Source organism: Bemisia tabaci, chromosome 6, assembly GCF_918797505.1.
Source record: "Bemisia tabaci chromosome 6, PGI_BMITA_v3".
Lineage (NCBI taxonomy): Eukaryota > Metazoa > Arthropoda > Insecta > Hemiptera > Aleyrodidae > Bemisia > Bemisia tabaci.
The window spans coordinates 997,590-1,014,350 of NC_092798.1; the positions used below are offsets into that span (position 1 = coordinate 997,590).

Genomic DNA, 16,761 nt, shown 5'->3' on the forward strand with positions numbered 1-16,761 from the left:
ATAATAGATTCTTTACCACGGATTCAAATGGGGAAATATCGATAATCGGTCGTTCATGCCACGCCACTGTATGAGCCAGAGATAGTAGTCCCTCATCGCAAAATGTTGTCTACGAATTCAATTAGCACTAGTCTAAAACAGACACATTCTCCGTTGCTTCATTTCATCACATTTTTATTTTTTGCCATAAACTGAGTGACTTTCAGACTTGTGAGATTTTAGGAGTATTTTCGATATAAACCAGAGACACTTCACCGAAAGTTTCGAGTCGTTAACTTACTTGTTTCTCTGCCAGCGCAAGTAAAGGGGCGGGAGGTATCAAAGGATCGCGAATTTAGCGCGTTATGGTTATGTGATCATTATAAATAGCTCCTGGCTGCATCCTATTGAAAGTCCGTGAATGGGACAGAGAGTATACCTCTTTTGGTAGAAGGGTATGGATTCGACCGAAAAATGAAAACGTGAACCGATCGACAACATTGAATCGATCGACAAATCCGTGAGTCGATCGACAAACCCGTGAAACGATCGACAAACCCGATTGAAAAACGCGTTAATCGATCTACGAACCCGTGAGTCGATTGACAAACCCATGAGTCAATCGACAACAGCCGTGAGCCGATCGAATTTTGTCAATCAAATCGATGTCAATGGAATCACATCGATCGCTTTCATTTTCGATCGATTCATGTCGATCGAATCGACACTGTGCTCTTAATAATGTGTCGATCGAATCGGTATCAATCGATTTACGTCGATTGATTGACTTTTCCATTTTCCGATCAATTCATGTCGATCGAATCGATAGGTACCCTCCCTTTTGGAAGACCTCTACGTCAACGTCCAAAAAGAGATATTGCTATAGGTATAGGACTATAGGTTTGCAAGACTAAATTAAGTTCATTTAAATGCATTGAAAACAACGGATGCAAAATGCAATGAATTGGAGATGTTGCTTGCAATCTTACATAATATGTGTGGGAAATTTGATGTCAATGATTGACCTATTGATGATTTTTATTTTTCAGTAGAGTCATGTCGTTACGAGAAGGGATCCTGGTCGGAGTGCGACCCCAAGACCAACGTTAAGACGAGGACGTTGACGTTGAAGAAGGGAGATCAGCCCACTTGCGAGCCCACCAAAACCGTCGAGAAAGAATGCAAAAAATCAGGTAATTTCCATGTGAACCCGCACTCTCCCACCCCTACTGCCGTCCCAAGAAAAAACGCCGCGTCAAATTCAGGCCTTGCCCAATTTTCTTTGAAAAAACACTAATTTTCCGATAAATTTATGAATATTTTTTTTCAAAATTTTCAGGTAATTTTGTTCGCTATTTCACCTAAATGTCCTGAAAATTCCGAGGAAAAATATTCATAACTTGCCTCAGAAACAAACATTTTATCGAAGGAAATTTGAAATCCCTCGAATGCTCATAGGACGTTTCTCTTTGGCGAATCCATCGATCGTATTCAAAAAGCATAGCACCAAACCTGCCTGCTCCCCCCCCCCCCCCCCCCCAATCGATAGCATAGTTCTTTTGATGGAACACAGTACAGTAAGTTTTTACAGTTGGTCAAGTAAGTCCAAGAGCATGGAACCAAGAGCGCGTGTCACAATTACTTTTATCACAATCGACATTAACTATTTAAAACAACTAATTAAGAAAACCAATTAAAGTTCTATTAAAATGTCGCCGCTATCAGTGAACACGCTGTACGTCACAGGAAATTTGCAAGCGGCTTGCGTATCGCCTCGGTAAATCGCAATAATGCGTCGCTCGTCTGACGTAAGGGCGTACCTCAATTTCCACGTGAGCCCTGTGTTACATATAAATCCATGCTTTCTGCGGCTCATGCAGATATCGAGATACGCCCTTACGTCAGAGGAGCGACGAATTCACATCGGCTTAATGAAAGTGCCCTGGGTAAAACAACTCCCGAAGCACCGTCTCAACTCGGAGTGCCTTCATTTTTCCGTGACACTTCACGCATTACCGTAGAGTTAGTTTAGTTGCCTATCCGATACAATCTCGAGTTCCGACACCCTTGGTTTCCTCCACCATACTTTCATCAGTCAGGGAAACACACAGTTGCACTGGTTTCTCAGCGTGAAACTCGGATGAAAGCAAGGTGGAAAAAACCAAGGGTGTCACTACCGCGGTGGATGACGCCTTAAACAGAATTTTTCTAAGCGCAATATCTCGGCAATATTCATCGTAGAAAGTTGCTGTTGGGACGGAGTTTATTATTTCTAGCTGATCTACAAGAATCAAGTATCTGGGACCAGCGCAACTGACCTATCGATAATTGATCGCAACACGTCCATCACTATATTTTAATCGGTTCGGAGTAAAGGAGACAAAACGACACTGAAAGCCATAAACAGAGGCGAGTCCAGCAATTTGGCAACATCAGATTTCCTCCATTTAAACCTATGCTAAATAATCGATTTTTGTCGGAGCACCTGGTCCCTCCAAGAATAGATCCATTTCCATAAGTTTAAATGGAGGAAATTCGGTGTTGCTAAGTTGATGGATCCGCCAATTACCATAAAATTGGCAAGTTTGCAAGCAACGACTTACGTCTACTTATGCTGGTTCTCTACGGCTCCGCCTGAGGGATTCCGAGAAAAGCGGATTCTGAGAGAGGCAAAGATGGATCGATAGCGCCATGATATGCAAAATCTAGACGGAGGTTTTCACGCCGAGTTTCAGCGGAAATTCGCACCGGCACCGCTTTTGGAAGATGCTTTTAAATCACGCTTTAAGATCTCCTCGAGTTCTCAAGGCATTTTCATTCTTTCGTTGAAATCTCGCGAGCAGTCTCTTTTATTCTCTCTTGAGCACAATTACAGCTTGAAATAAGCAATTTCAACTCCGGGAAATGAGCCCATCAAACTCGCAGAAAAGTTTCCCGGCGGTGTTGCTGGCGGCGATTATATTTAGGTGTCACTTGATTCATTTTTACTTGAATTACTGCGTAGATCTCAACTTGGAGAGTATACAATGTAATCCAAACTTCAAGTCTGTTTGCAACTAAATTACGCGACCAAGTAAAAACGTATAATTACCTGCGGATCATAACACTCCGGTGAGACATCCAAAAGATCCACAGCGGATCAAAAATTTTAAAACTCACTATCAGCTTTCCAGTGCGATAGAAAATGGGCTCTATAAGGAGGGATCGTGGCATCACGTGGACTCCATTTTCCAATAAGAAACTACAATTTCTAGCTCATCCATAAAAACGTATGCTCTTTCCTCAGAAATGCACTCATAGTCATAGGATAGGTCAACCTTTGAGCACCAAAAAAAAAAAAAAAAAAAAAAAAAAAAAAAAAAAAAAAAATCGTATCTGCCGATCTTCTGCAGCTATCGACATGAAAGTCAAGTGGTGCCTTATTCAGGGTATGAGTTATATTTATCGCAAATTTTCAAGGAAACAGCATAGACGCGTATGTGCTGTTTTGTCGGAGAGGTCCTCATAAATTGTTATACCAAATTAGCCATAGCCAGAAATAGTAATTCCTAATTGCAGAATGTACTGCGCCGTGCTGAGGAAGAACGCCGTATGAGCCTGAAGGCATTGCCAAATTTCCTTCGATAAAAACCGAATTTACAGGGAGTATTGTAAATATTTTTCCCCAAAAATTTCAGACAATCTCGTATGTCTTTTAATCTAAAATATCTGAAAATTTCAAAGAAAAATGTGCATGAATTTCGTCAAAAATACATGTTTTATCAAGGGAAATTTGGCAACTCTCGAATGTTCATATGGCGTTCTTCCTTAGCACGCGGCAGTGCAGTCCCTGCGTATCTCATGCTGTCTCGCTCAGCCAATCATAGACCCAATGACCACGATATCACGCCCTCTGCATTGGTACAAAAATGAACTTCACCATAATAGCAGCGTAGCCCCCAGTTCCTTAGTAATTATTCTCGTGACTAACTATTCGATTTTTCCAAAATAATCCAACAAATGAAACAAATTTGAAATATATATGTCGATTGTATACCCGTGATGCATTCCGCCAAACACAGATATCCCCCTTAAAAACAAATCCGATCGAGTTCGAAATCAAGTGGTTGCCCCTTGATGATCGCAGTTAGGCAACCGGGGGCACTCAGCCGCGGGGAAAAAGGAAAAAAGTCGTAAATTTCCGGGGCTCCTTGCGCGGATGCCTTGTCACGCACACATGATTCAGCCGAGTTATTGTGCGCTCATTGAGACCTTTCTACCGTCGCGTCACCCCCCCTCCTCCCCTCCCCCCGGTCCCCCAAGGGAAAGGGGGTTCCTCACATACGTCACGGCCCAGGTCTTACAGTGACGTTCCAGAAATTTCTTTCACCCCAACCACCGCTGCACCGCTCTGCCGTGCTAAGGAAAAACGCCGTACGAACCTATAGGCGTTGCCAAATTTCCTTCGATAAAACCCGAATATACTGGGAAAATTGTAAATGTTTGCCCTCAAAATTTTCCGACTATTTTGTGCGCAATTTAATATAAAATATGTGAAAATTTCAAGGAAAAATATGCGTAAATTGCGTCAAAAATACAGGTTTTATCCAAGGAAATTTGGCAACTCTGGGAATGTTCATACGGCGTTTTTCCTTAGCCCGGTAGCGCTGCTCCGCGAATTTCTCAGCCCCTTCCACGTTGTCGTAGCACGGAAACAATAAATTAAACATTTTCACAGTCAGAATTCCGACCCTATTTACGCAAGACGCAGGGCTTTGTGACGCTTTGAAACGGAGATTATTGGTGATTTTTATACATTTACCCATTTATACTTTTTTGTTTACTATTTTAAAATTTTTTTATACGTTTAATTTGTGGGTGAATTGTCTCGAGCTTCCTTTGAGCTTGAAAGTTGATTTCAGAGAAAGCCAGTGACGCCGTCGCGTCTCTCGCAAAAGTTTACGCATATACAATACTACTAAAGTTGCGAATGACTGACACTTGCAAGAAGTCCATTTTGATGGCGCAAATCGTGTTCTACGTAAAATTTTGATCAAGGCACATGTATCAGAATGCTTAAATTCGTACCTCGGCTACTGGTGTATTCGTTCGGTGACGTTGCGATTGAAATCGTAAATCGTCAAGTATCACTAGCGCCATGTGACGTTTAAAAATTTCCGCTACCATTTTATTTTTTTTTTACGGAAAAATTGTTCAACGAAGCTGTCCGAAAAGCTCGCTGAATTTTCTTCGTGCTGCCGTTAGAGTTCAGTGGAATTTTCAAACAGATTCAACCAAAAATTCCTCCGTACGGAAATGAAATGGCGGCGGCAATTTTGAAACGTCGCATGGCGCTTGTGATACTTCGGCCGGAAGGTGACGAAATAGTGGCGAAAACGTAGAGGGTGAGGGGGGGAGGGGGTGCGAAAGTGTCTAAAAATGTTCTGGGGCAGCGATGAAGTTGAGGGCTCAGCGGCTCGGGAATCGGGCTGAGCGCAATAAACCGGAGGCGGAAGGACAATACTGGACCCGATATCCATGCAGGGATGAATGAATTATGCAGGGATGAATAATGCACGGACGAATAATGCAGGGACAGTGTCCTATCCTCGCGCCCGCTTCGAAATGCTCGCAACATCCAGCGGCTCATGAAACTTAACGCGCGCCATAAAAGCTCCACGTTATGTGGCGTCACCCAGTTTCGCGGATGGCCCGAGCGAGGTGTCATGCTCCTTGCTATTGCCCTCCCGAGGGAAAAACAACCTAACTTCTCTACACATTGTAGGTAGATACGTGGTTCTATACGTCATTGCTAGGAACTTTGAAATGTCAGTTGTTGCACCGCACGTACGGATGCACCATCTACGGACGCCGCGCCGGTCACCTTCACTAGACTGCCGTGCTAAGGAAGAACTCCGTATGAGCATTCAGACGTTGCCATCTTTCCTTCAATTAAAGTCCAATTTACTGGGAAAATCGTGAATATTTTGCCTCAATTTTTTCAGACAATTTTGTTCGCAATTTTATCTAAAATGTCTGACAATTTCAAGGGAAAAAACGTATTTTATCTTCAAAAATTTAATGTTTTATCCGGGGCAATTTGGCAACTCTCGAATGTTCATACGGCGTTCTTCCTTTGCACGGCAGAAAACTTGTCCATACCTAAAGCGAGAAGCTTAACCCATAAGTGCATTTGCAGCACTGCGCTTCAACGTATCGGCATGATCCAAGGTTAGTCCGCCCGCAGGAGCGGGTTTTACGGGTCAAATTTAGACTTTCTTGCTCTATGAAATTGTCTCCAATAGTGTTTTAGTGCAAGGAGGTTCCAGCCCCCCGCTCCCAAGATCTGGGAGAAAATAAATCCTTTTTCCTGATTTTTGGCAACGGTGGTGCACTGAATCTTATAAAAGTTGGTGAGCGCCAATAAATTTGAAACACTGACTTCATTAATGTTATTAAAAGAGTCGAAATCTCAGTCAGATATGAGGTTTCAGGGGATCCACAAAATATAACACTTTTCTATGCTAAAAAACCAAGCTATTGGCCCAACCCCACTTTAAACTGAGATTTCGATTTTTCTAATGTTACTAATAAATTCAGCGTGTGAAATTATCGAGGCATACCAATTTTCATGAGATTCGAAGCAATATCGTTGCCAAAAAGCAGGAAAAACCATTTATTTCGAAGAACTTTGAGGACCTTATAGCCCCCTTGCAGAGCATGCTCCGGCAGTCTGGCAGTTTGACCTCGGGTCATCCTGTAAAGAAAACAAAAACTCTCGTTGAATAGGTAAAAAGACTGTGGCAAATGCTCAAGTTATTTTAAGGCTCTGAGGGTTGAATTTTTGTACGAGTATCCGATGATGATTGATCTAAAAATGCTGTAAATCGGTTAACTTCCAAAATGCGAGGAGGGGAGCGAGTTATGCTGTATTTGTTATATTGTGAGTCAAGCTTTTTCGTTTCATAAAATGAACGATCGAATTTAACGGACTGGACGCGGAAATCAGAAAAATGAACTCGGGCAAGATAAAAAAGAGGAAGAAAAAAAGGAGAAGAAACGAGAAATCCGAAACTTACAATAAGTGAAATTGGAAGGAAAATAAAGAAGCGAGCCAAAGTTAGTACCGGAATTGAGGGATGGACGTTCCCTTACTTGCTCAACCAATTCCTCGCGGGTTCCGCACACTTCGATGCACATGTTGAAAAACTCGAAAGAGCCGTTCGCAGAATCGATGTAATCTTCAGAACAAAACGTCAATGGTAACGAACTCGTAACTACGGATCGGAAAATACTTAACGGCATTGCGGTAGTTCTTTTTGCCTAGCTATCAATTGAAGGAACTTCTCGCGTGCCGCCAACTTTTTTTGTTTTTTTTTGGGGGGGGGGGAGGGGGGGCGGCAAGGATTCTGCTTAAAGGCTACATGTCTCACCATACTATGGGCTTCTTTTTCCAATCAGCAGCTACAAACCAACTCTTTATTTCTTAGAAATGGGGAAAAAATATATTGACGCAAAAATGAACTGAAGGCAACATGTTTTATAAGATATAAGAGGGAGTTGAAAAAAGAAGGAAAATGAGTTTGCCAACGAATTATGAGAAATCGCGCTTCGGGCATTACTCGAAAAAATGGCTAATTAGCAGACGTGTCAAAAATTCCCTGCCTTTCCCCACAAATTCCCTGACTTTTCCCGGTCGTCTTTCCTGACTTTCCCGGTTTTCCAGACCGGCGGGAACCCTGCTCCAAAGAATTTCAAACGTGGGTATCCAAAGGCGGATTTGGGATACTGCGTCGGTTGTTATTAAATATTATTAGGTACTTGAACGATGGGACTTGGCCGGGTTTTACCGTTGGAGAGGACAGTGTTGCCGTGCTAAAGGCAAAACGCCGCATGAACCTTCAGGCGTTGCCAAGTTTCCTTCGATAAAAACCGAAATTACTGGGAAAATTGTGAATATTATTTTCTCAACATTTTAGACAATTTTGTGCGCAATATAATCTAAAATACCTAAAAATTTCAAGGGAAAATATGCATGAATTTTGTTTAAAAAAAAACAAAAAAAACAGTTTTTTATTAAGGGAAAACCTAAAAAAAAAAAAAAAAAAAAAAAAAAAAAAAAAAAAAAAAAAGTTTTTTGTCAAGGGTTTGGTGACTCCCGAATGTTGATATGACGTTCTTCCTTTCCTTAGCGCGGCAGAGTGTACGAAGCGATGGCAACGTGCGTCCGGGACGTCCGGCTGCTCGGTGGGACGTCAACTTTTGAATGGTGAGCACTTGAGGGAAGCAGCCACTCGCGCTTTTAACTTTTGTCACTTGGAGGCGCGGAAAAGTGAGAAAGAAATCTCGCCGAGTAATAAGTGAGAAAAGTTGCCGCTCCAGAAGAAAGCGTTCTCTGAGACGAACATAAACTTCATTCTTTTCTCAGCTTCGCCGCGGACGTCCGCGTCCTGGAGCCGGAGTAATCGCCACTCAAATGCACCCCGCTCCACTTCTCCAGAGGGATGACATTCCCACATCATCCCTCCCGGCTCCCAACCCATGCAACGGCAAAATTATACAAAGACCCTAATGCCGTGCTAAGGAAGAACGCCGTATGAGCATTCACACGTTGCCATATTTCCTTCAATTGAAGTCCAATTTACTGGGAAAATCGTGAATATTTTGCTTAAATTTTTTCAGACAATTTTGTTCGGAATGTTATCTAAAATGTCTGAAAACTTCAAGGATACGCATTTTTGTCTTCTGTTTTATCCAGGGCACTTTGGCAACTCTCGAGTGTTCATTCGGTGTTTTTCCTTAGCACGGCAGAACACCTGCCCTTTAAGTGTGCCAACTTACAAGTCGACGGTGAACTCCCAAATCACGTAGCTCAGTTTGCGACGTTGCAGACTTCATGAATTCAGGGTGTTTGACGCAATGCGTGATGTATTCATGCAGTCTTGTAGGCGCTGTGCGTTTCACGCTGACACCGCACTGTGTTTGATGCAATGCGTGAAGTAATCATGCATTCTTGTAGGCGCTTTGCGTTTCACGCTGACCGCACTGTGTTCGATGCAATGCGTGAAGTATTCATGCAGTCTTGTAGGCGTTAATATGTGTTACATGCCGACCGCCGCGCCGAGGGCTTCTCTTTCTCATCTCAACTCCTCGTCATCCTTTCTCTCTAAGCCAAATTGCATGTTTGGTTTCTCTCTTACCTCGACTAATTAAAGGTGCTGTCTCTTGTATCACTGAAAGACGACAAAACTAGAAATTACTATCCTCTCAGGAAATGAGAGATTTTGTCGTCTTTTCTTGTTTCTAATGTTTTTTTCTAAATCCGATTTTTATTATGCCTACATTTAAAAAAAAAAATGCAAAATTTGCCGCCTCCTAGATTTGCCGCCCTGGGCCGCGGCCCATATGGCCACCTTCTAAATCCAGCCCTGATCGTGAAACCACTCAAGCATATAGCCGCCCCAAAACCCCGAACCCCTTTCGCAATTAATGTGCGGCAAAAGAGACTCCTTTAACTTATGAAGACGAGGACTGAAGTTGACACCTTCTATTTTGTGAATGTCAGTGACCGTAGCTGAAGATTACCTTAAAAAAACTTGTTAAAGACATCATATTTGTCTCCTTGTTATTCTCAAAGTTTCAACTCATTATTCGCGAGGTTGTGCCGTGGAAAGTCATTTTGTGGGGGCGACCTTCGGCTTAAAAATAGGTGTTCAATTTCTTTAAAAGCGAGGAAATTGGGAATTTCCCGGAGAGGAACCTGACACCCCATTACTCTCCCGTCACGGAGAGGAGAGCGGCAGAAGCCAATGACGAGGCGCGGCATTGTTCTCTCTTCCTGCGACAAAGTTATTTAATAAAATAAGTCGAGAGTAAACACTTCATCGCGCTATTGTTGAAGAGGCAAAGGAAAGGAAAAAGTGTTTTTAATAAGCGAAAAAATAAGAGAGAAGTTCTCGAGAGGACTTCCGAGGAAGAAAGCTGGCGTTTTTAATTTGGAACGTCTTTCGCTCAATTTCCGTGAATGATTTTTCTCGCTTGGGAATGTAGGCGCCGCGGATGTTTCGATATTAGATTGGCGTGGATTCAAAAGACGGCGACTCATTGAACTTTTCGAAGAAAAATGTTTTTCCTGGGGCCGCCCGCGCCGCGCCGTCAAGAGTTCTCGGCCGGACTGAAGTTGTTCCTGGAATATTCTTAAATATTTTACCTCCTTTTCTCACTGGCTAGCTGTTAGTCGTGCATCAAGTGTTCTTTGGTCCGATTTAAGCAGGAAACCGAGTGATATTTTGGGGGAAAAGAGATGGAAGGAATTTTCAGCCTAAGTGATTATTGGTACACTTCCACCTGTCGAGAAGAGGACATTTTGAAAGTAAAATTGAGAGGTTGAATTTGTCTCAATATCCAGTTTTATTTTAGAATTTTTGGTTCAAACTTCGTGGTTTAGTTCCTCTCTGCTTACCTCAAACCCACTGTACTACTGAGCCTATTCGAATTTTTAGAGTTTTCCGCGAAAAGACAATCAGCGTGCAGAAGACTACCCGCTGCGTCCTCTAAATTTTGAGCAGGGTTGTATTTTGGGTGAAAAATAAGAGTAGTGAAATCCTCGAGGCCGTACCGTGGCAGGTTCCTGTAAGAACATTGTGCGAGAAACCCAATGGGGCCACTTTCAAAATCTCCTATAAGTTTTGTACCTATAAACGTTTCTTTAAACTTTTAAAGAGTCCACATTCTGTCCGACTTTTTCCACTAATTCGCTCCAATGTGCGGCGCCCCCAGAGAACCTTCTTAGGGAGAGTATGAACAACTAGATTTATGCATGTAGCTCTTAGGGTCCGAAAGGGCGAAAAAGGGTAAAACGAAAATCATTAGAAAAGTGCCGCTGCCAATCTATGCATTAGAAAGATTAATCAGTACGGCCGACAGCGCATTGGTATCAAGCGTCTTGAAGAATTAAGACTTTGAAACTGAGAAAATTTATGAAAAATCAAAGTTTTATACATGCTCTTATGATTTTTGAAACGACGAATGGTAAGAATTATAAAAATTAGTACCACTGGATAATTCGAGGTCAAAGGTTTGCGGCCCTTTTGGGCCCCAAGAGCTCAACGAGCAACATGACCTGATCAAACCTATAACCTCCAAATTTTCGAGTAGTCCATACTCTCCTTATAAAGTATACCCCTAAAAGAACCTCGAAGCTCAAAGCACTCTAAGAAAGTGCTGAGGGAAAAAAGTTAAATTTACTCCAATGAATATGATATAAAATTGAGACACCAAACTATAATTATTTAACACAGGTAGAATAATATATATATTAATCATTAGCAATAGAGAAGGAGAGGTAGAATAATATATACATAAAGTAATATAGTTATTAATATTTAAGTGCTGACATAAAACAGCACTTAAATATATTAAATCTATATGTAAAAAAAGCGTCTGCACGTCTGCTATTGCTATAATGCGAGGTGGCAGGCGAAAGGAAAGCGCGATCAAGTTGAGCCAAAGGCAGAGGCCCCTGGCAGTGTAGTCTGCTCTGTAAACTAGGTACATTCAATTGACGATGATTGAAAAGTTTGACCGATGTTGAGGAGACGAAGGTGTTACTCAAGAATTTTTCCCTCGGAGACAGATTCGAGGCGGGGGTGGAAGGGGGGGAGGGTTCAATTGACCAAACGGGTTATTTACCAAGATTTTCGTAACTTCCGGGCTCGGACACGGGGCTGGACACTGGGACACTTGCAAGAGCGGCACGCTTAATAAGGATACGAGCAATTTTATCTCGTTAGACTTAGACATGTTTGGATTCAAGTGAATGCCCTCTCCATTTCCAATCCGCCCGGATAGCAGATCCCTAAGTTAGAACGCCGTATGAGCCATCAGGCCTTGCCAAATTTCCTTCCACTAATCACGAATTTTCAGAATAATTTGAGAATATTTCTCTTCCGATTTTTCAGAGGTTTTCGCTCGTAATTAGATCTAAAAAGTCTGAAAATTTCAAGGAAAAATATTCATAACTTTTTTCAAAATGAATATCTTGCGAAAGAAAATTTTGCAACATTAGAATGCTCATACGGCGCTTTTACTTAGGACGGGAGAGATACCCCCTAGCGCCCGGTTTTGTCTTCAGTCTCCAGCCCATTATCCAGTTAGCAACGCAGGATTCTACACGTAGGTATCCGATCCTGCAAACCAACAAGATACGACCTCTAAAGACAGGGCATAAAAAAGAAATGACCGATAACAGCTCAGCCGGCTGATTATTTAAATTGACAGACAAAGCAATAGACAAAGGAGACAAACTGAAAATGAAGCGATCCTATTGGTGGAAGCGGGTGGTTGCAACGGACTAAGGAGCTAAGTGATAGACTAACTAACAGCAACCCACGAGAGACATCCAGTCCTAATTAGTCCATCATTTCCCCCTTTCGTCTATAACAACCGTGTCAACCAATACAATCGCTCCATGTTCCCTATGTCTTCTTTGTCTATAATGTGTCTATATCAATTTCAATAATCAGCTCGCAAGGGACGAGTAGTTTCTATGATAGTACGTAGATGGTCAAAATGAGAAACCGCGTTTCTCTGTTTACAATGATGCAGATCTCTTGTCATCCCTAGTTAATTTTGTCTTTGGAAAAGTAGTCAGCGCGATTTTTTGGAAACTTTATTGATTTTTCCTCTCCGCCAGCATAATACTGCCATGCTAAGGAAGAATGCCGTATGAACCTTCAGGCGTTGCCAAATTTCCTTTGATAAAACGCAAATTCCTGGTAAACTTCTTAATATTTTCCTTCCAGTTTTTCAGATAATTTTGTTCGCAATTTCAGCTAAAGTTCCAGAAAATTTCAGGGAAAAATATACATATCTTTACTCAAAAATAAACATTTTATCGAATGAAATTTGGCACCTCTCGAATGTTCATACGGCGTTCTTCCTTAGCACGACAGAATATTGCGTGAATTTCAACTCATATGGCAATCTTGTTTTTTTGTAAAAAAGGAGTAAGGAGCGGAAATTTTCAAACACAGCGATGGAGATACGTGGTTTGGCACTTGGGGCATGGATGTTTGCCCCGAGGTGGAGCTCGATTACGGGGAGGTTGAGGTTGAGGTTGAGCGGAGGGAATCTTATGCGGGACGCGCGATGCGTTGGCCCAATTGGCGAAGGCAGGCCAAGGGCCAACGCGGTGAGACGCCATCAAGTTAATCGTTGTATTTTGCTGGCTAATTGGGGGCAAAGCCTCGAACCTCACGCCGCGGCGCAAACCAGAGGGGGACGATTATTCGATTAGGGATGCCCCCCCCCCCCCCCCCCCTTAATCGTCCTCCATCTTAACCATGAGATCCCGAGGTCCGATGCGTGCTGCGACGCGTAAGGATCAGTGGGCTCATAATTAAAATTGATAGACAAAACTATAGACAAGGAAGTTATAAGGAACATGGAGTGATCATATCGGTTGAAATGGGTGGTTCCGATAGACTAAGGGAGAAAATGATGGACTAACTATAGGGTCTCTCGTGGGTTGCAGTTAGTTAGTCTATTATTCGGGGCTGCCACAGAATTTAGAATATGAAATTCCCTGATTTCCCCGACTCACTTTGATGAAATTCCCTGACACCTGAAGATACGCGAGATGGTTCATAAGTCATTATTAGAAATAGTTTTCTGTCAAAATGTGTTGCTTGAGTCGAACCCATCCTCGACAGCAAATAAAGGTGACCCAAGAATTTTTCCCTGACATTTCCCGGTTTTCCCTGACTGCGGTAGCCCTGATTACCTACTTCCTTTGTCCATAGCAACCACCCGTCTCTACCAACAGGATCCCTCCGTATCCATTTCGTCGTCTTCGTCTATCAAGTTCAATGATCGGCCCGCTTGAACCATCGGGAATCGCATGAGGGTGAAGGCAGGGGTGCAAAATCGGCCCGATCATGCAGTCCTCGGATCGCGTGATCGGTGAGGAAATTTTTCACCAAAACAAAACCGAAAATAATTTTCGGGAAAAATTCCGACGATTCATCGATCTTTTCAAGTTTTCGAGCAAATATTCAAAAGTGGAGAAAAAAGAGAGAAAGCACTGTAAAGTTTAGGAAAGCGAGGAAATTTTTCGGCGAAAAGCGAAGAGAAAATCGCAGATTGCGTGAAACGTTCGACCGGATGACACTTTTTGCACCCTTGGTTTTTGGTAAATTTTTGGCGCGGATTCAAAGATAGCGGAACGAATGACGTGTGAGCGCTGATTATGATAATTGACCTGGAGTGTTCTTAATCCATGGAGGAACTCCCTGAGAACAGATTAAGTTGAATGCAGTGATGTTCCGATAGGTACACTCCATGTCGATCTCCTTTGAGATATTCATTTGAGCACTTGGGAGGAAAACGTAAACGCTGCGCATCGATACAAGTCCGCCTTCATTGAAGAGTGTAGGCAAAACGAGCTCCCGTGAGCAGCAATAGTGGTATTCAAATAATAATATGAAGATATATCGTTACCAGGGCCGGATTTACCTACTTACCGCCCATGAGCCGCCCCCTTCTCATTCGTTTTGAGACATCTATAAAAACCATCAAGTGAACGTGCCGGAGGGTGAGGGGTGCATGAGACGCGTTTCCTCGTATTGACACATTTTTTGGGAAAGCCCACCCGTCAACACTACTAGCAAAAGTTCAAGGAACTTTGGCGAAAGTTAAGTTCCGTAAACCTACCTCCGTATTTATAATAAATGAACGAAAAAATTATGAAAGAACAAACATAAATGAGGTTTACAAAAGTTAACTTACGTTACCGCGCCGCGCAGACCGCACCCTGTTTGGCGCAATGCGTGAAGTATTCTTACAGTCTTGTAGGCGCCTTGCGTTTCGCGCCGACCGCTGCTGAACGCACTGTGTTTGACGCAATGCGTGAAGTATTCATGCAGTCTTGTAGGCGCTATGCGTTTCATGCTGACTGCACTGATCGCACCGCACTGTGCTTGATGCAATGCGAGAAGTATTCATGCAGTCTTGTAGGCGCTAATATGTGTTACATGCCGACCGCCGCGCCGAGGGCTTCTCCTTTTCATCTCAAGTCCTCGTCATCATTTCTCTCTAAGCCGCGCCGTTCCAGGCCAAATTGCGTGTTTGGTTTCTCTCTTAACTCGACTAATTGAAGGTGCTGTCTCTTGTATCACTGAAAGACGACAAAATTAGAAATTACTATGCTCTCAGGAAATGAGAGATATATTTTGTCGCATTTTCTTGTTTGTATTTGTTTCTAAATCCGATATTTTTAATGGCTACATTAAAAAAAAAAATTGCAAAATTTGCCGCCCCCTAGATTTGCCGCCATGGGCTGCGGCCCATGTGGCCACCCCCTAAATCCGGCCCTGATCGTTACGAGGCATACTATTTAACCAGTGCAAAATATTTTGATACCACCATTGCAATATGCGATGCAGATAGAACACACTCAGTGCTCTATTCAATGAGGAGAGGGTCTCTTGGTTCGAAGAACTTATATGTAGATGTTGGCAAAATGCTGCCGTGAAATTGCCAGGTTTAATTCCACCCAGGAGTGGGTGACATTGCTTTCACCCTCTTTTCATCTTTCTTCAGACCATAGCGTCTAGGACCGGGATTCATCAGAAAATGGAAAATTTCAGGGAATATCAGGGAAAACCCGGGGAATCTGTTCCAGAAACTGGGCATCTCTTTTCCTACCGCATGGAGACCATTCTAAGCTATGTTATTGGCACCTGAGCCGTCGTCTTAGACCTCTTGAGTCTTCAAATCGTCAGAATACCTAGTAGGAAATCTTTCATTGGCCAAAATAATAAAAATATCAAAAACGCACTTCTACTACCTACTAATTAACTAATCTTTCGAAAGATTTAAAAAAAAAAAATAAAAAAAAAAAAAATCAATATTCATAGCTAGAACTCAGAATACTTGTACTTTTTTTGAAGGAAATCACGGGAGGTGAAATAATAAGCTCCTGAAAATCAGGGAAAAATCAATAAGAGAGAATGCTGAAGAATTCTAGACACCATGCCTACAAGGAAATCGAGGAAAGCCTCTCTAACCGTCTTGATTCGATTTATGGCGTTCGAGAGGGAGGAGGGTTGGGGATTTGCCCGGAGGAAACGATAGGTGGTAGCGATGGCTCCTGCGGGATCCCCCTTGCCCCCCCCCCCCCCCGGCAGGCGGGGGAGGGGGGCGAGATACGTAGTACGCCACGTCCAACGCCGAGTGGGTTACGATAACGATCTGGACGATATCGGGATCTGTGTCACTCCGGCTCATGAGCAGGAAGCAATGAGAGATCCAGACTCCGCACATCCGCCGCCCCCTCCCCCCCCCCCCCCCCGCCAACCTACCCGCGCTTTTCTCCTCGGGACACCAATCCGATTTTACATGTCGCAAAAAGGGAGCTCGAAAACAGTCATCCGTAAAGCACGGAGACGCTAAATTTCATGAAATTTTGTCGCATGAAGTGTTGTAAAAAATTCTACGAAAAGTTGTCCAAAAAAATGTAAAAAACTTGTAAAGGGTATCCCGGGATAAGCATGTCAAAATGCCCTTATGAATGGATTTTCACTCTAACCATTTTAAGTCATCAAGGGTGACCTAAAACTTAGGTTTTGGGGGATTTTGGGGAATGGGGAGACAAACTTACGGGTTCAGAGTTGAATTATCTGTTACTTACTGCAGCATACGCGGGTCGCGGCCCCTGAAAGTTCTAGTAAATATTAGGAATATTCCTCAGCCAAGGAGTGACCAAATTTTCGTCTTTGATACTGACACTCAGCACTTACTACC

General features: G+C 42.8%; 2 protein-coding genes across 2 annotated transcripts in view; one reads left to right on the forward strand and one right to left on the reverse strand.

Moving 5' to 3' along the window:
* LOC109033850 (uncharacterized) overlaps window positions 1-16,761 on the forward strand; it is a 69,174-nt gene that overhangs the window by 48,416 nt on the left and 3,997 nt on the right. Inside the window, exon 3 of the mRNA XM_072301376.1 lies at window positions 1,029-1,172. Within this exon, the coding sequence (XP_072157477.1) occupies window positions 1,029-1,172 (144 nt within the window). The remainder of the gene's footprint in view (window positions 1-1,028; window positions 1,173-16,761) is intronic.
* Window positions 1-16,761, reverse strand: part of LOC109033851 (uncharacterized) — a 55,462-nt gene that overhangs the window by 15,279 nt on the left and 23,422 nt on the right. The gene's annotated exons all lie outside the window — the stretch shown is intronic.